A 20,143-nucleotide genomic window follows, 5' to 3' on the forward strand; every position below is an offset into this window, starting at 1 on the left:
ATATATATATATATATATATATATATATATATATACAGTATCTCACAAAAGTGAGTACACCCCTCACTTTTCAGCAACCATTTCAGTATATCTTCTCAAGGGACAATACTATAGAAATTAAACTTGGATATAATTTAGAGTAGTCAATGTGCTGCTTGTATAGCAGTACAAATTTACTGTCCTCTGAAAATAGCTCAACATACAGCAATTATTGTCAAAATAGCTGGCAACAAAAGTGAGTACACCCTAAGTGATAACAGCTGTATGTCGTTTAACCATGCAAAGCCACATGTCCTATTCATCATGTTCATGTTTTTGTCTGCTTGACAGGACCATACAAATTTGTGTATCTTGTATTAGAGCAGTTAAAATTTGGTGCTTTGAGTACAATTCTCTCATACTGACCACTGGATGTTCAGCATGGCACCTCACGGCAAAGAACTCTCGGAGGATTTGAGAATTAGAATTGTTGCTCTCCACAAAGATGGCCTAGGCTATAAGAAGATCTGTAACACCCTTAAACTGAGCACAATGTTTTATATACTGTATATTATGAGTGCACACAAATAAAAGTAGACCCTTTACAGTTCGAAATGATGTACTGCTCTTATCTTTATGAGCAAAAATTACGACGTTAAGTTGTTTCTGTTGTTAAGGAAAAAATGGAAGTGATCGCGCCGGCGCCTCAATGTCCTGCAGAGCGCGCTTTAGCTTCCACTCTCCGCACAAACGATTGATATGCGCCTAATAGCACACGTTTAGGTTAAACTTTAAATTAACATTGTGATATGCTTGAAGTGTTTTATATCTATAGATTTAATTTTAGGCAAGTCGTGTTGATTTGAGAAGGCTAAACTGATCAAACGTGATCACCTCATTGTCTGCCACTGGCCGCTTAGTCGTTATTTTTAAAAAAACAAAAGCTTGAATTTAACAAACAAAAAATGTTCCAAACATATTTCTCAATTAACTTAATAAAGAAATGAAAAGAAATATAACCACTTTGCCATTAAAAACAAACTGAACTATTTTAATGTCTGCAACAGCAGCTGTGCAATGGGGAAGAGAGAGAGAGAAAAAAGACACTGGCTCCAGTTGGACTCGGGCTGAGAATTCTGATATACTGTCAGACAATTTATATATATTCTTTCAATTTCTTATTAAGCGTCAAAAGAAAAAAAAAAAAACATTCATTTGGAAGAAGGGGGCCCAAATTTCTGTCTTGCATACCTCCCTTAAAACTCTTCATGGCGCCCCTGCATACATACAGTGGGTATAGAAAAGAATACCCCCCCTGTAAAATAATCATAATTTGTTTGTTTGCAGCCAGAAATGTAAACACACACGCATACATATATCAGGTGCAACAATATAATATTCAAAATATCAGCACCTTACAAAAATAATTTAATAAGAAATAATTTTATGGTTAAGTCCAAAAACGAGCACTGTTGCAAAAATACACCAGTCTAATGTCGTTATATTAATATATTCATAAATTATTAACAGTTTAAAAGTTTTTTTCCCCCTCCACATTCATCTTCAATGCTGGGCCCTTTACTGGTGTTGGAAAAGCTTTAGCACCATCTTACATGAGGGAACCATATACCACATTGTGTGCAGATTGTGTGCCGGAGTGTGACGTGTGTATATGTGTATGTAAGTGAGTGTGTGTTACCCTGATGCAGTAGCTGCATCCTGTAGAGTGGGGGCAGGGATGTCAGCAGACAGGTATGTAACCTCATGGCCAGCAGGTAACGTAGACCACACTCATCTAGAGTCTCTCCACCTGCAGAAACACACATTTACTACACCATAACCCTTAGAAACTGTTGCATTTTTAACTTCTGATTTTTTTTCTACACAGCAATTCCACTGCATCAGTTTCGAAAAGCATGATATGAGATCGTCACTCTCAGACATATGGCTCTGTCATCAAAGAGTGTTCAGAGCACACACAATCCTGAACATATTCCAGACCACAATCTGCATCACCACCTAGCGACTCTGATCACACCTGATCCAATAAAACATTTTAACAGTACCAAAAAATCCACCACATCAAAACTCAGAGACTAATTAAAAACTTCCTCTACAGGGAAATTGAGGATTGAATTTTGAAGTTCATCAGCAATCTAATGTTAGGTGAATTAGAACTACAATATAAACACTTGTATGCCGTATGATTTATCTGACTGTCCCTGAACCTTTCTCCTTGCATCTTGGCTCTAGCAAGCACTGGAACACTGTGTTATGGTTTAGTACTAAAAAGACTAAATAAAAAATATCTGAGCTATAGGTAACATGGATAAAGCCTGATATGTTTAATGTTGACAATAAATAATTATACCAAGGTTATTAAAAATTTTTTTTTATTATGGTTCTCTCTTCATGTACTTGGTTAACCCCACTGACATACTAGACATTTAGCCAACACAACAAGTATATCACATTCAAAATATACTCATTAGTATTATTAGGGACAAAAACAAATTTTACTTCAACCCAGTGTTGTCAAGATATGTTTAATGTTGACAATAAATAATTATACCAAGGTTATTAAAAAAAAAAGATTTATTATGGTTCTCTCTTCATGTACTTGGTTAACCCCACTGACATACTAGACATTTAGCCAACACAACAAGTATATCACATTCAAAATATACTCATTAGTATTATTAGGGACAAAAACAAATTTTACTTCAACCCAGTGTTGTCAAAAGTACCGATGTCGGTACCAGTCGGTCCTGACATTTAAACAATGTGACGATACCATTATTTCCCGCTATCATTTTGAGCACTGTTGAGCGGATTCTTAAACACCTCTGATTGGCCATCTGTGTAAGCGCTCAGTGAAGAGCCTGAAACGATGATCATTGTAGCCAATCACAGACATATCTGTTGAGTGCATGAACACAATGGCCAATCAGAGGTGTTTAAGAATCTGCACAACAGCGCTCAAAATCCTAGCGAAAAATGCTGGTATCATTACTTTTTTAAAATTTCAGTACCGACTGAACATCGGTACTTTTGACAACACTACTTCGACTGTTAAGGACTTTGTGTTTATTTATTTGTTTAAATAATTACATTATTTAAATATTTAAACAGAACAGTCTTACATACTGAACTGAAATACAGTTTCTATTTTAAACTTTATGTTCTTTGATATCTCAATGTGGCCTATACTGCCAGTCAAAGAAGGAAGATGCTTGTTGGGGTCAGATGGTGTAATTACTAACTCTTCCAGCAGGGGGGTAAAAACAAAACCTTGAGCAGAACAGCAGAACTATTAGGACATACTGATACCGTCTTGATACCACGGACACCACTGTTGCGTACAGTTTGCATTTACAAGCAAGTTTGATCATCTAGATAAATTCATTGCCTTAAGATTAGTGCTGTCAAAATGAGTGTGTTAATGCAGGTGATGATTTTTTTTTCAGTTTAACGCGTTAAAAATATTTAACACAATTAACTCAGGGGCAGAGCTAGGGTTGGCCATACCACTCACAACTGCTGCTTCTGTCTCTTTTTTCTTGAAAAGAATTGCGTTTATTTAGACGCAGAAAGTCTTTGTGACCATAATTTTCAGAACAGTATTTTCACTGTGGGTCTCTATCCCATTAGTGTAGGGGTGTGCAAATCTGGCCCTCAAAAGTCCATTGTCCGGCAGAGTTTAGCGCCAACCTTAAACAAACTTGAAAATGCTAACCAAAATCTTCAGTACTTGAAAATTACAGGCACCAATGTTTGATTGAGAGCCAGAGATTCCCACCCCTAGTAGTGAAGCTTGTAATTCTTAAATTTGCAGAGACAACTATAAGAAACTCAATCTTATGTTGTTTTCCTTGAAAAGTGTAAAGACTATGGTTCTGTAGAACCAAAAAAGCAATGCTTTGTTTGAGCATCCAGACAAGCCCAATACAGCAAAACTGGCTCAACCAATGACTTTGATCTGTTTGTTTGACCAATGAAAAATGGGGGGACTGTTTGAAAAACCTGTAAAACAGTCATTGTTTTTGCAATTCCATTTGGTAACACTAGTGGTGCAAAATTACATCAGTTTTAAAGATGGTACGAGAAGTAAACTCACCAGTGTACTGTTTATCTGTGGGTCCTGCTACTTCTGCACTAGTGGTCGCCACAGTATCGGCAAGAGCCACAAGGAACATCTGCTCGAGTCGTGTGAGACCTGGCAGGCTGGAGTGCATAAGATGTGAAGACAGCACTTGTGCATGTTCAGGGCCAAAGTATGTGGGGCCGTATTGTGATAGGTTAATCACACGAGACTTCTTCTCTGGTTTCTCTGCAGCAAAGCTCACAAAATCGTCAGTGGTGACAGTCTGCACCTGAAACAAATCAGAGTATTGATCCTCTGGTTGTTTCTGTGTATCACGATCTGCCCCTTTTCCCGCTTCCTCTCCCATCTTGTAAGAGGTGTCCTGGTCTGCAGACAGCAGGGCGTATAGTGGAAGCGGGGGAATGGAGTTGATTTCAGTGTAATCTCGCCCAACATCTCGGCCAGCAACGATAATGTCTTTTGCTGTGCTACCCGTCACGCTGATGGTTCGGGATAGATGCCTCCTGGCACCACCCTCACCTGCTTCCACATCCCTCACCACTGCAACTTCTCCAGCAATGCACTTGACCAGGTGTGCCAAAATGGCCTTAGCACGACGTACCCTTCCGAGGTCCATAAGCTCTAGCAATTGGGTTGGATGGTATTGCGGAAGAGTGGGTGACAATGAATGGGCAGCCTCAAACAAGCCGCCATCTTGAATCACTGCTGGGGGGCGGAACACATCATCAATTCCTGCACTACCCTCGAAGACACTCTTAGATCGCGCTCTGCCCTCATTTGAAACAGACATAGTGCGACCTCCAACGCCCTCTGGGGATGAGATGCTGTTGTTGTCTGAGTCGCCTGGTTTTTCGTCCTGCCTCCACTGCGCATAAACCTGCATCTCACAATCCATGCCCACCACCAGGATGCCATCACGCACCCAGGATAGGGACACCGGCAGGGATGGGGTACCATCCACAGAAGAGACGAGGTTTACAGACCTCAGAAGCACCCAACGAGAGCGAATTCCCTGCTTTATACTGCCCCCTAAAGGCAGGGTGACTGCCATTCCATCCTTCACTCCTGTCTGCTCTGTGACAACCCCTGAGATGCGTCCATACATAAGGATGTTGGATCCAACCCCGACCGTCAGGATGTGCGACCCATCTTCTTTTGACAGCCAGTCCAGGTGCACAAAGTGTTTGATATTAGGGCTGTCTTTGGTTACAAACAGATCTGACTTGCTATAGACAACCAAATTGCTATCAACACTAACACGTGGATCTAGGGTTTTCACAGGTTTGCTAAAATCATCAAGGTGAATCGTCTGTTCCAGGACCCACTCCAAGCCACCCGTCGACTCACACTCGTAGATTGATACAAGCATGGAGAAGTCCTGAGGCATGCCACCCTCGTTCTCAAGCGACATCTGTTTGAATGACACAGCAAGTCTTCCCGTGTAGGAGCAGCTGACCGCAACGGGTCGGCCCGAAACACACACAGAGCTGTCGATGTCGTCTTCTTCTTTCAAGAGGCTCCATTGCTCCCACCGATATGAACGTGTCTCTTCGGGGTGTGGTGCTGATAAATCCATGTCCACCCTACAGTGCCAGAACCTGACACGTCCATCAGAACAGGTGGTCACAATCAGGTATGGAGCCAAACACACAGGGTAGATAGATGAGGAGCTCAAGTGACCTTTGAAAAGAAGCCCAATATTTTTATCACCCACATGATGCTTTAACAGCAGAACACAATTGACAAACACAAACCATCCAAATACACACCCAAAAATGGCTTATTATGAAATACAATTACATTTCACCTACTATATGATAAATTATATTTTGTTTTCAATATAAAATTATCCAATATTATAAATACTTCAATGTTTAGCAGACATTTTTATTTGACCATTAATTCAGAGACCATGACTAGTCTGCTAGTCCAATTACAAACAGATTATTAGGGTCCATGTGAATGCAGCTATAGTGACAAATGCTTTCATTCTAGATAAGGGAACTTTTTAGTAGGGATGTAACGATTCACCGCGAGCCGGTTGAACATCGATACAAATATGTGACGATTCAAATCGGGTTGAGATGTTAAACGAATCACGATAAATTTTGGGGTGGGAGTTTATATGAATGTATCTCTGAGGGGAACAGACTGTCTTTAGAAAAGTTTAGATGGTATTTTATTTTCATCTCGACTCTGTGTAATGCATATTAAGGCCCCGATCAGACAGAACGCGTTTTTCAGGTCGGAAAACGCGAGGCGCACCGCACTGCCTTTTTTTTTGGTTGATTATAGATAAGAGAGCAGTGCACTGCGTTTTTTTTATGCTGCTAGGCAACCACTGAATCAGCTGTCCTGTCAGTGTAGCGCGAGTGCTCTTTGGTTTGCTGTTAAACTGTCATATTAGCAGAAACTTAAAAAAATGTACAGCTGCGGATAACCCGCGACAGCCACAACAAGCAACTGTAAACTTTCGTCAGCACAACAGAAGGGCCGCCTCTCCATTCATTCGATTGGGCAATGGAAAAAAATGCGAATGACGTCGGGCTCTTTTCTGCTCAGAGTTGCTTTTTTTTTTTTTCAACTACAGGTGCTTAGAGCGCTCCTGCAAAAATGCAGTGGTTGCCTCTAATTTTGATTGGAAAGAGCACAGGCAAAGCCTTTGTTTATATGAAGAGAGTTTTTTTGTCTTATTTATTTGATTAGATTTTGGGTTTGTTTTTAAATTTCAATAAATGTTTTTTATTTGACATATTTCCGTTTCACAAAGAAATGTGCAGTATTTTGTCCAAACAATAATAAAAGGACACCTTTTCATTTATTATTTGTCTTAAATCTAATTTTGTTTTTAAAAAATCGTGAGAAAATCGAATCGTTACATCCCTACTTTTTAGTGTTGGACGATATAGTCCATAGTCATATCGTCAACCTGTGAGATTGTCGATACATGACATTATCATGATAATTTATTTAATTAATTACTTAGTTTCATAGCTGGAGAGTAAACCAACTCCAGCGTACGGCTAAAAGCAGCCTAATGTTACTGTAATCTATTAACTAAACATAATATATTTTTAGTCAAGTAGCATATGGATGTCATGTCATAAAACATTTAATATGAATGGATTTGAATTTAACAATTTAATAAAAACATTGAAAGTTACTAAATAAAATGCTTACATTTCTTCAGCTACAGCAAACGATCAAAGAACATCATCACTGACTTCAGTCTAGCGAGAGTTTATGCACAATAAACACTCCCGTTATAATCAGTGAAGCTGTTTGCTCTGTATTATGAATAAATCCCTATTGGTCATACATCTGCATTTTGTTGTTTATGAGAGAATTTTGCGAGAGCAGAAATCAGTCAACGAGCGTACACACTAAATAACAAACAAAACTCCGGTGTTTATTTGTTTGTGATGACTCGTCTGAACGCCTCTGATTGGCCATTGCATTCATAAACTCAACAGAATCGTGTGTGATTGGTTATAACTCGCAACACTGTAAAAATGTGTAAAAAGAAATATGATGGAACAAATAAGCCCTAATATTAATTAGATAATAATACTAGCCTGATAATAATAATAATAATAATAATAATAATAATAATACTCTTGATATCATCAAAGGCATCAGCCATAGGCGATATCTCTGACTATCGTCGATACACGATACTATCGTCTATCGGCACAACCCTAGCACTTTTCACTTCATTTTGTATAACCCTCATATTATCATACACTTGTGAGAGGGTATTTCTACAATGGCATCAATAAACTGAAATCTTGGTGCACAATAATGTTCAGTAGTACATCTTGAATATCAGGACAATTATATTTTATTAACAGCCCAATGGCCAGAGTAAGTATAACCACACAGAACTGACCTGCTGTGATTTATTTTAAGATTAAAAGCTAGCATGTATAGCTCATATAACTGTTATGAGGCAATTAATAGGGTTATTCTAGTCTGTAAAAATGCATGTACATATACACACACACATATATATATATATATATATATATATATGATCATACCGGCAGAGGGCGTAGCTCTGATTAGCTCCACCCCTGGTGGAAGGTCTAGCTGCTGACTGTAGACCAGTTTAGAGCTCAGGATGAGTTTGCTGGCTGACTGCAGGTTGGCGGAAGAGGAGGAGCGAGGCAGCGGACTATGACCTGGAGTGGTGTCAGGAGATGAGTCACCATAGTTCTGACTCAAAGGAACCGTCAGCTGGTTCTGGAACACGTGGTCATTTACTGGTTCTTCTGCAAAGATTAGAAAGACAGTAAAAATGTAACCATAATCAATCATGACATTAATTATATTGAATACATTTCAGACAGAGACAGACGGAGAGGGAGAGAGAAACCGAGTTCAACAAAAAATAAACAGACAGTACAATACACAGTGCAGATGTACATTATTGATGCTCAACGGGTAAATTAAGGCATCATGTCCTTCTAAATTATTTCCATATCTGACAAAGAAATTAGTCATTAGAGGAAGTATCAGCTTTCCATTCATGAGACTCCCCTCACAATTTCCTCTCATAAGCAGTCTGCCGACAGCTGTGTCATCATTTCACAAATAGCCCACATCATACGCACCCACACACGCCTGCACCGAGCGCAGATGAAGATGCCACATCTGTAATACTGAGTTCCGATTTGTATCCTTCTCGATCACCACCAGGTAGAACTTTTCTGAGAAAGGAGGGGGCTGGTACTCTAGAAACAAAGATAACCCAAATGTAATGTTCTGTAAACACTGTTTAAACCAGACTTAAAAAGAAAGAAAAGGTTTTTGTACCTTCTGCAGAGGGAACACTAGTACTGTTGAACTCTAGTATGTCTTCATGTGGTTTGTAGCCTAAAATAAAATCCTCCTGAAATACGTGGAGCAGCTGTGTGTTCGAGCCACACTGAGAGACACAGACATACATGCAGTATTACACACAACATATTATTTTTGAATTGCAACTAATTTAAATATCAGACAATGTTAATCAAACACAAACTTGCATCTGTACACAAACAGATGTAGAACCCACCTGGTTAGTAATGACATCCAGCTCTATGATGCAGCCGGGTCGGGCAGTGGACTGCTGACTCACAATGTTGAATACTTCACCCACCAGTTTCTGAACATAAAAGCAACCATCAGAGATCAACAAGCAGATCAACTCTAATTATATTTGCCATACATTCATTGGCAGATAAGGACATTATTTTGATCAAATCTACTCTGAGAGGCTCTTACAGAGGTCTCTGGGTCTGAGAGTTCATCCAGTAGTTTGCGGGCATCCACCACAGCCTGATACAGACGCAGGTTTTTACCATCAGACGCCACAAAGCACGCACTTGCTGAGTTACAGTATGTTCCTGACACAAACACAAATATTTTTATTAAGCCCAACATAGTAACAACTAGTTACTAATTACAACTAGTAGCCCAACATAGTAACATAACCATACTAGATTTCATTTTCTGAAGAAAATATGAGGTTTGCTTATGCTGAACTCTCCACTATGTATACAAGGGCGTTGCTATGTTGAGTTTTTATTATATATACACTGAACAAAATTATAAACGCAACACTTTTGTTTTTGCCCCCATTTTTCATGAGCTGAACTCAAAGATCTAAGACTTTTTCTATGTACACAAAAGGCCTATTTCTCTCAAATATTGTTCACAAATCTGTCTAAATCTGTGTTAGTGAGCACTTCTCCTTTGCCAAGATAATCCATCCACCTCACAGGTGAGGCATATCAAGATGCTGATTAGACAACATGATTATTGCACAGGTGTGCCTTAAGCTGCCCACAATAAAAGGCCACTCTAAAATGTGAGCCTAAGGCACACCTGTGCAATAATAATGCTGTCTAATCAGCATCTTGATATGCCACACCTGTGAGGTGGATGGATTATCTCGGCAAAGGAGAAGTGCTCACTAACACAGATTTAGACAGATTTGTGAACAATATTTGAGAGAAATAGGCCATTTGTGTACATAGAAAAAGTCTTAGATCTTTGAGTTCAGCTCATGAAAAATGGGGGCAAAAACAAAAGTGTTGCGTTTATAATTTTGTTCAGTGTATATATATATATATTTTTTTTTTTTTACACATTGCTAGGCAGTGGCTTAGTGTTGCTAGGTGATTATGCATGTTTTAGGTTGGTAGCTAGGGCATAGCAAAGCAGTTTTTAGAATGCTGTATATAGCCAATTTCTTGTGTTGCAACAATGTTCAAGGTGGATGCTAGGGCATTGCTAAACAGTTTCTAAGACGTTGCTAGGGCTTTATTAGGCAGTTTCTGGGCGGTTGCTACAGCATTGCTAGGCAGTTCTGTATGGTGTTCTGGGTGGCTGCTACAGCACTGCTAGGCAGTTTCTGGGTGGTTGAAAGGATACTGCTAGGCAGTTTCTAGGGTGTTCTGGGTGGTTGCTAGGGCACTGCTAGGCACTTTCTAGGATGTTGCTATGGTGTTCTGAGTGGTTGATAGGGCACTGCTACGTACTTTCTGGGTGGTTAATAGGGCATTGCTAGGCACTTTTTATGGTGTTCTGGGTGGTTGCTAGGGTATTGCTAAGTTGTTTCTGGGTGTTTGACAGGGCATTGCTAGGCATTTCTAGGATGTTGCTAAAGCTTTGCTAGGCAGTTTCTGGGTACTACAGCATTGCTAGGCAGTTTCTAGGGTGTTCCAGGTGGTTGCTATGGCATTGCGAGGTAGTTTCTGGGTGGTTGATAGGGCACGTCTAAGCATTTTGTAGGGTGTTCCAAGTGGTTGCTATGGCACTGCAAAGCAATTTCTAGGATGTTACTAGGGTGTTCTGGATGGCTGATAGGAAGTTTCTGGGTGGCTGATAATGTATTGCAAGGTAGTTTCTGTGTGGTTGATAAGGCAATGCTAGGCAGATTCTGGCTGGTGGCTAAGGCATTGCTAGGCAATTTCTATGATGCTCTGGGTGGTTGCTAGGGTGTTTCTAGGTATGGCCCACGGGCCGTAGTTTGCCCATCTCTGTTCTAGGATGTTCATAAGGTACTGGATAGTTGTAAGGGAATTGCTTGGGTGATTTTGTGTGGTTGTTAGGGTGCTACTAAGCAGTTACAAGATTGTTCTGAATGGCTCCAAGGACATTGTTAGTGTTCTGCTTTTTCACTCGTCAGTCGAAAAGTGACAGCTCTCATCACTTAGCAAAGTAATCGTGCAGGTATGTATCAAAGTTTAGGGTTTTGTTTAAATTGCTCTCCCTATATTATCCAATAATAATGTATTATATGTCAAACTAAACTTTTGATTATGAGTTTCTGAGGTTAGAATGGATACAGCTGTGGTGTTAAACTCACCGAGCACTGAGCTAGGGATGAGTGTCGGCAGCCAGGCCACGTTGGAGAACGCAGATGTGTGGAGCGAGTTGATTCGTGCTAGCTCTGACACGCCCCCTGTGCAGGAGAGTGGGCCAATATGATCGACTCTCCAGAGGATCAGCTCACTGTAGATCGCGTTCGGGTCATGGAACGTACGTGTGGCTGCATTTCGCAGCTGTTTACGAGGAACACCTCTCATCGGCCTGGAGAGTTGTAGAGCCACGCCCCCAATCTGATCTCCATCAATGCTTCCAGATCCAGAGAGTGGAGTCAACAATGCATTGTGATGAGATGATGTCAGCAGCAAGGGAAGGACCGTGTGACAAGCCAAATCATTGAGATGGAAACGGTGTCCGCAGTAACGGAACTTGTGCGAAACTGTGAGGACATTTGAAAAGGCGGACTTCTCAGCAAAGGTCACAGCCCATTGGTTGAGCGAGCCGTCAACATGTTTGGACACCATCATGACGGCAGGGCCGATGACAGCAGCGAGAGAGTGTCCAAAAGCACTGAGCCCCGCAGACGCAGATGCACTCTGAGGAACCCGCCGCTCACTTCTTGTATCCTCTAGAGCGTTGCAATTCTCTTGGTCCATAAACGTACAGGCGTACATCATGATGTTCTTACTGAGGGAGTTAGCATCACCTGTGGGGAACGCCACTGGGATACGAGAGGAGAACGACACCTGAAAGAGAAAACAAATAGATTTTATTTAGTTTATCAGGGTAATTAGTAGTGAAAGCATATTAGTGTATTAAAGGGGACATCGGATGCCCATTTTCCACAAGTTGGAGTGATTCTTTAGGGTCTTCATGAAATGTATGCATCATACTTTGGTTAAAATTCCTCAATGGTCACATAAAACAACACCCTTTTTACCATTTGTCAAAAACAGCTCCTTTTACAGCGACCCGTTTCGGTGCATGTCTCTTTAAATGATAATGAGCTACTGCTCACCCCACCCTTCTCCTTCGTTTTTTTGTATATCCGGTGGCACGCGCCACCAGATATACAAAAAAACGGATATACCGGATATACATCAAAAACAAAACGAATCCACTGCGTCCTCAGTGGCTCTGATGTCAGAAGAAAATGAAGACTCTTGTGTTCACATTTACATCCAACTACAAAACACCTGCATTGCTTACGAGACATGTAGCTACAGCTGCTCGAGCGCGGAGAAAATGGCGAACAGCGTACAACTGGCTGAGGGCGGAAATATGCTAATACGGCACAGTCCATCAGCAGTCATGGGCGGGGCCACAAATCAGCTTGATAACAGCTTGAGACTTGTTTAAGTTTTTGGGGGATTAAAAAAAAAGAAAAGTGAATGGATTTTTATCATTGTAGAGTGGTTGTGTCCACACACTGCTAAGACACATTTATATGAAAACACCATGTAAAAGTGAATATTGCATCCCATGTCCCCTTTAACACAAGTTTTTCATGAGAGTATAGGCTTGCCAATATTTATGAACATGACACCATACCTCAAAACTATCATGAAGCATTACTTGTCATTACCATGGTTTCTGAATGAGTGTCTTACCTGAACCTGTCTGAAGATGCCAGGCATGAACTCATCCAGGTACTTGACATGCCAGACAAGGAAAGATCCATCGTGTGGGTGAATAGTGAAAAGCATGTCTGGACTCTTGTTCCACTCCAGGATGAGAGCATCCAGCTTCCGATCCAGCAAAACAGAGGGCAGAGGAACACTGCTGCTCGAACCTGGAGAAGAGGCCTTGGTGCTGCCCTCCTGATCTCCCTCCTCATGCTCTGAAGAGCCCTTATCAGACATCTCATCCAGATCTAACAAAAACACAAAAGAGAACATTATACAATATACTGTAATTGTGCAGCAGAGAGTCTTAAAGACACAATAATGTCACAATTAAAAACCCTATGAAATGTTCTTTGCAGCTTTTAGCCCATGTGTCTGTTATAGGGATGTAACGATTACCCATTTGACGATAAATCATGATAAAATTCCCCACGGTTAGTATTACCGTTTCATCTTTTAATTATCATTAAAACCGTATTAGATTGCCGCGATTTGAACAACTCGCGATAAATAAATACTATCCAGCATAAAGCACAGTTTCAAGTAACAGTCTCACGTGCACACAGCACACAGAGTAGTTTCGTTTTGAGTGAAAACAAGGTAGAAAAGCTGGGAGGTTTTAAAAGAGTGCTAAGGGAATTATACAAATGAAAATATGAATGAATTAATTATATGAATGTACCTCTGAAGGTTCTGACTGTCTTCAGAAACGATTCGATGGCATTTTGTTTTCATCTTCGCTCCATGTAATACCTAAAAGGATTATTTATGGAGCAGATAAAATACATATAACCATTTATTAAGCAATTATCATTTTGACATATTTTTTCTTTATTTAAAAGGCTGAAATGTGAGGTTTACCTTATTAAACTTTTTCAAAGCTTTATTTGAACATGTACATTAGATATTTCAACATGCTTAAACTGTTGTCAGTCAAGTTGTCATTTAAAATCCGAACATCATTGGTAATGTTATTGTTTTAGTGATTATGCAAACAAAAAAGTCATTTTATTTGTTTATTTTTAAATATAAAACTTGGTGAAGTGATTTGTGTGTCGGTACTTTTTTAACATCTCCAGCACATTTCAACAATACCGTGATAATACTGATAACCGTGATAATTTTGGTCACTATAACCGTGATAAGAAATTTTCATACCGTTACATCCCTAGTCTGTTAGGATTAAGTCTAATCTATATGCTAACAGGTTTATTTATAACAAGGCAGTACCGAAGTCAAACTTGGCTGCCACCTCCTGCTCAAAGTCTTCAGTGGCTTGTTCCAGATGTTGCTCAGAAAGTTTGTGCAGCTTCTGCATGAACAGGTCCATGGAGGTGGTAAAGCTCAGATCTTTATTATTCAGCCAGTGAACCACAAACCCTCCACTGACGTCCTCAGAGAACAGGCCCGATCCAGCCAGTGCTGCGGGGATATCTGATGACAGAAAGAAAGAGCATGCTACTGTCCGTGCATGTGTGTGTGTGTGTGTGTGTGTGAATAAATACATGTACAGTATGTGTGCATATGTGGCTTACAAACAATCTATTTTTTTTGAGATGATCATAATTCTATCTTGTAACCCCACCCATAAACTGGAACAGAAATCTTTTGGCATTTGTTTTTTTAATAAATAAGATTGTTTAGTATGTTATTTTAATAAAGCTTACTGTATCATATTTGATACACAAACTTTTAAGGCCTTTAAATTATAAGCATAATCAACTTTACTAAAAAAAACTGCTGTATACAATCTATAACATGTCTTCTTTTTGCAAGTAAAAAGGCTATTTTAGTATAATTCTAAAAAATGTCCCCCTTCATGTCATCTTTTTGTTGTGAAATCTTTACAGATTTTTATATATTAAAAATAAACTTTTGAAAGCTTTTATAGTGGTGGTTGATTAAGATTTCACTTTTTAAACTTTAGTTAGTGTGTAATGTTGCTGTTAGAGCATAAACAACGTGTGCAAAGTTACGACGCTCAAAGTTCAATGCAAAGGGAGATATTTTCTTTTAAAGAAATCGCTGTTTGAGGACTACAAAAAAAGGCTGGTAAGGACTACAGCGAGCTTCTTCCCGGGTTTGTGACATCTCTAACCTCTGTGTTTACATAAACCCTGCCCCCGGGAACATGCAACTACCTGTAATGATAAGGGGCGTGACATTTCCTAGGGAATTAGCGAATCACAACACACTGGGCCAGCTAACCAATCTGAGCCCGACTGCATATTTCTGAGGGAGGGGCTTCATAGAACTAGGAACTCAACAGACCGTTTTGATGAGAACGGAAACAGCGGTGTAGAATAAACGTAAATTATGTGAAAATAATGTGCATTTAAAAAAAAAAAGCATGAACACATGTTACACTGTACCCCATAAACACAATCAAGCCTTCGAAAAAAGCTGATCAACCACCCCTTTAAGTAACTTTTATTGGTGCATCTCTCAATCATCACTGTATTGAATTGCATTATATGTCTGGTCCCCCACAATAAAAAGTGCAGAGCTTTGAATAAAAAAAGCATTTAAATGTCATCTTAGCAAGATATATTATTGGGAACAACTGATATTTAAAATAATTGTATGTACTGTAAGTAGTCTGCTATACGGTTATAAACACCTCATTGTGAAAATAATGTGCATTTAAAAAAAAAAGCATGAACACATGTTACACTGTACCCCATAAACACAATCAAGCCTTCGAAAAAAGCTGATCAACCACCCCTTTAAGTAACTTTTATTGGTGCATCTCTCAATCATCACTGTATTGAATTGCATTATATGTCTGGTCCCCCACAATAAAAAGTGCAGAGCTTTGAATAAAAAAAGCATTTAAATGTCATCTTAGCAAGATATATTATTGGGAACAACTGATATTTAAAATAATTGTATGTACTGTAAGTAGTCTGCTATACGGTTATAAACACCTCATTGATTCACATTAAAAGCAGTCAGTTCCCTTTCGATACTTCACTCGTACTGCGTAACCGCCTTCACTGGACGCAGCCCCGCTCTCCCGTTTCTCCTCTCTCAGCGAGCCTTGGTGAGAGAAACAGTGGAGTCAGGGAGCTAAGCAACCGGGTCTGAGCGATCGCATGCCGGCACTGTACCCGCGTGCTCGCTCTCCCCGTTGCACTCGGATTCGCCGCAGAAGGGCAGTGAGCTACGAGCTTACTCAGACAGATTGTTCACTCGAGCATGAGTCTCGCTCTTCTCCACTCGCGGACCGCCTTCACGAAAAGCAACCCAGCTCTCCCGTTTCTCCTCTCAGCGAGCCTCGGAGATGGAAACAGCGGAGTCAGGGAATAAGCAATTGGTCTGACTGATCTCATGCTGGCACTGTGCCTGCGTGCTCTCTCTCGGTTGCACTCGGATCCGCCGCAGAAGGGCAGTGAGCTATGCGCTTACTGAGACAGAATGCTCACTCGAGCATGAGTCTCGCTTTTCTCTACTCGCGGACCGCCTTTCACTGAACAGCCCCGCTCTCACGTTTCTCCTCTCTCAGCAAGCCTCGGAGAGAGAACAGACGAAGCCTGGGAACTAAGCAACCGGGTCTGAGCGATCTCACGCTGACACAGAGCCTGCGGACTCACTCTCCCTGCTGCGCTTCGATCCGTGTCTCACACAAAAGGATTAGTGCCCCTCTTTACATCGAGCGGCTTTATCCTACAAAGTAGATCGGAGCAGATGCTGCCGCTGACAGCTTCAAATTTGTGTGTGTCACTAGGGCTGCGCTCACAGACGGGCCGCTTTTACCACAAAAGCAGTCTGCCCCCGTTCGTTCGCGGAAGGCGGCCCCGCCTCCCCGTGCTCATGTTTCTCTCCTCCCAGCTACCTCGGAGGAAGCAACGACGAGCTCGCGGGTTGAACGATCAGACTTGAGCAATCCTCTACACACATCATGCGTGCTTAATCTGCCGGTATGTGTTACACATGAGGATCGGTGCACTTCATTATACGAGCAGCTTAATCCTTCCAGGCGGATCAAAGCGAAACGCGGACAGCTTCGCATTTGTGTGTGCGTCGCTAAGCCCCGCCTCCCCCGCCAACCTCAGTGCAGAGCAAGGACGCTCACGTCCTACGCTCAGAGGTGGTGAATTTGCTGGCAAAAGAAGCCGTGGAAAGGGTTCCTCCAGCCCAGAGCGAGTCAGGTTTTTACAGCCGTTACTTCCTCATCCCCAAAAGAGATGGTGGCCTCCGATCCATTCGCTATCTCAGGCACCTGAGTCGCGCCCTCATGAAGAGGACGTTCAGGATGATTACACTGAAACAGATCCTCGCGCAACTTCGCTCGGGAGACTGGTTCTTTTCTCTGGACCTGAAGGATGCATACTTTCACATCCAGATAGCCCCTCGTCACAGGCCATTCTTGAGATTCGCCTTCGAGTGAATCGCGCCCTCATGAAGAGGTTGTTCAGGATGATTACACTGAAACAGATCCTCGCGCAAATTCGCTCGGGAGACTGGTTCTTTTCTCTGGACCTGAAGGATGCATACTCGCATCCAGATAGCCCCTCGTCACAGGCCATTCTTGAGATTCGCCTTCGAGGGAGTGGCTTATCAATATACGGTCCTTCCCTTCGGGCTGTCCCTGGCCCCCCCGTACTTTACGAAGTGCATGGATGTGGCTCTCTCACCTCTAAGACAGATGGGAATCCGTATTATCAATTACCTCGATGACTGGCTCGTTCTGGCCCAGTCGGAGGCAGAGTTAATATCTCACAGAACCCTCCTCCTCAGCCACCTGGAGTGCCTGGGACTCAGGGTCAATCTTGCCAAGAGCTCATTGCTTCCCAGCCAGCGAATCTCGTTCCTGGGAACAATTTTCGACTCAGCCCAAATGAAAGCTGTAGTCACGCCGGAAGGAGCTTTGACCATACGGAGGCTGGCAACCGCCTTCAAGATCGGTACCGCTCGCCCTCTCAAAGTGTTTCAAAGGATGCTGGGCCTCATGGCAGCAGCATCTCCAGTGCTACAGTTGGGTCTGCTGCGTATGCGCCCCCTTCAGCGCTGGTTGGCCTTCGGCCACTGGTTGAAGGCGGAAAAAGGCTTCCACATCAATTGCCTGGAAATGCTAGCAGTATGTCGAGCCTGTCAGTTCATCCTGCCAGTCATGAAAGGGCACCATGTGCTAATCCGATCGGACAACATGTTGGTTGTGTCCTACATAAATCGCCACACTGCCAAATTTATTTCTCAAAGACTAGGGCCCAACCTCCTTCTCTATGCTTTCCCCCAATCGCTCTGATCCCACAGGTAATCAGGCGAGTAAGGGAACAAGAACACAGGGTTCTCCTGGTAGCCCCCATTTGAATGAACCAGCTGTGGCTATCAGAGCTGACTCAGCTACTGATAGTGGCCCCTTGGCCTGTTCCACTGAGACGGGATCTCCTCTCTCAAGCGAATGGGACATTATGGCATCCTCGGCCCGACCTATGGGCCCTGCACCTCTGGCCGCTCTACGGGAGCCTTCGTGCCTCCCAGAGCGAGTCTTAAACACAATTTTGGAGGCTAGAGCTCGTCATTACGCTTTCCGCGCTTCCTCCAACTGAAGAGGACAGAGAGCTATCTCTGCTCTGCCCCGTCAGAGCGTTGAGAATCTATATTGAGCGTTCCGCTCCCTATAGGCGATCGGAACAACTCTTTGTCAGCTTCGGTAACCGCACCAAAGGGCTTCCGGTTACGAAGCAAAGACTCTCTAGATGGATAGTAGACGCCATCTCGCTAGCGTACTCTTCCTTGGGCCTCCAATGACCCATTGGAGTACAGGCCCACTCGACTAGAGGCATCGCCTCGTCGTGGGCATGGTCCAGTGGTGTGTCCATTGCGGATATTTGTGAGGCGGCCGGCTGGGCCTCGCCATCCACATTTGCGAGGTTTTATAAGTCCCAGCCTTACAGGCCAGTGTCCTTTCCATTTGAAATAGGCACGCGCTGCGTAAACGGATATGGCAGAGAGCCCTTGGCCATACCACGCCCAAGTTCTCTGGCATTGTTCACCTGTTAGCTCTCGACCCCTGGGTGTCGAAGTTACGGGGATACTCTGGAACGATTAACCAGGCTGGGTGTGACCTAGAAAGCTCAGCCCGTCTTGGGTTATTGTTGACTTCTTTATAAGCATTGGTTGCTTATGGAAGTTATACCGGAAGTTATATGTAAGTCGTTCCACTACATTAGCACGGCGTGATTGGACTTAAGGTATAACTTCCATAAGCAACCAATGCTTATAGAGATAAGCATTGGTTGCTTATGGAAGTTATACCTTAAGTCGTTCCACTACATTAGCACGGCGTGATTGGACTGTTCCCATATGCATCTTAAGCAAGACGCAGTACGAGTGAAGTATCGAAAGGGAACGTACTCGGTTACTAACGTAACCTCGGGAGTACGATTTTTATCTTTTTGGACAAAAAAACATCAGCAACTGCATCAAAATTGCATATTTTTAGTCAGTTTGGGCCTCTGAATAAAGCTGACGTATTTTTTTCCTCCTCGAGTATGAGCTTTCCATTGTCCTATATCATATTAGTTTAAGAGTTTACTATATTATACTATATAGTTTACTAGAGCCATAAAAGTCTGATGCATCAAATATGATACTCAAAAAAAAACCACATATGCAAACTTTTTTTAATGGGGTCATATGATGTGATTTCATGTTTTACTTTGTCTTTGGAGTGTTAAAAGCTGTTTGTGCATACAGAAGATCCGTAAAGTCGCAAAGATTAAAGTCTCAAACCCAAAGAGATATTCTTTATAAAAGTGAACACTCATCCACGCCTTCCTAAAACGCCTCGTTCAAACACGCCCCCACATATCTACGTCACTGTGTGGGAAGATTTGCATTACCCCGCCCAGGGGCGTAGATTACGCGGGGGACGCGGGGGACGTGTCCCCCCCACTTTTAATATCACGTAAATTCGTCCCCCGCACTTTTTCGGGCAAGTGTGTTCGCATAGAGGTTTTCAAGAGCCGGTGTGAATAAATATAGATTTAAATTCAAAGAGACAGGATAGTCTGTGCATGATCTGATGTTTTATTCGGACCCAGAATAAGGCGAGATGAACATCGCGGAGGGCAAAACACTCCATGCAGTGTATGTTTCATTCATACTCAAAGCC

The 20,143-nt window shown here is 42.0% G+C and overlaps 1 protein-coding gene across 1 annotated transcript in view; it reads right to left on the reverse strand.

Moving 5' to 3' along the window:
- LOC107747624 (dmX-like protein 2) overlaps positions 1-20,143 on the reverse strand; it is a 60,488-nt gene that overhangs the window by 31,779 nt on the left and 8,566 nt on the right. Inside the window, exons 6-15 of the mRNA XM_016562222.1 lie at positions 14,254-14,457; positions 13,009-13,271; positions 11,439-12,144; positions 9,350-9,471; positions 9,141-9,230; positions 8,900-9,011; positions 8,698-8,817; positions 8,125-8,355; positions 4,097-5,764; positions 1,679-1,789 (exon numbers count right to left, since the gene is read on the reverse strand). Of these exons, the coding sequence (XP_016417708.1) occupies positions 1,679-1,789; positions 4,097-5,764; positions 8,125-8,355; positions 8,698-8,817; positions 8,900-9,011; positions 9,141-9,230; positions 9,350-9,471; positions 11,439-12,144; positions 13,009-13,271; positions 14,254-14,457 (3,627 nt within the window). The remainder of the gene's footprint in view (positions 1-1,678; positions 1,790-4,096; positions 5,765-8,124; positions 8,356-8,697; positions 8,818-8,899; positions 9,012-9,140; positions 9,231-9,349; positions 9,472-11,438; positions 12,145-13,008; positions 13,272-14,253; positions 14,458-20,143) is intronic.

This window comes from Sinocyclocheilus rhinocerous, unplaced genomic scaffold, assembly GCF_001515625.1.
Source record: "Sinocyclocheilus rhinocerous isolate Xijiao unplaced genomic scaffold, SAMN03320098_v1.1 scaffold1430, whole genome shotgun sequence".
NCBI lineage: Eukaryota > Metazoa > Chordata > Actinopteri > Cypriniformes > Cyprinidae > Sinocyclocheilus > Sinocyclocheilus rhinocerous.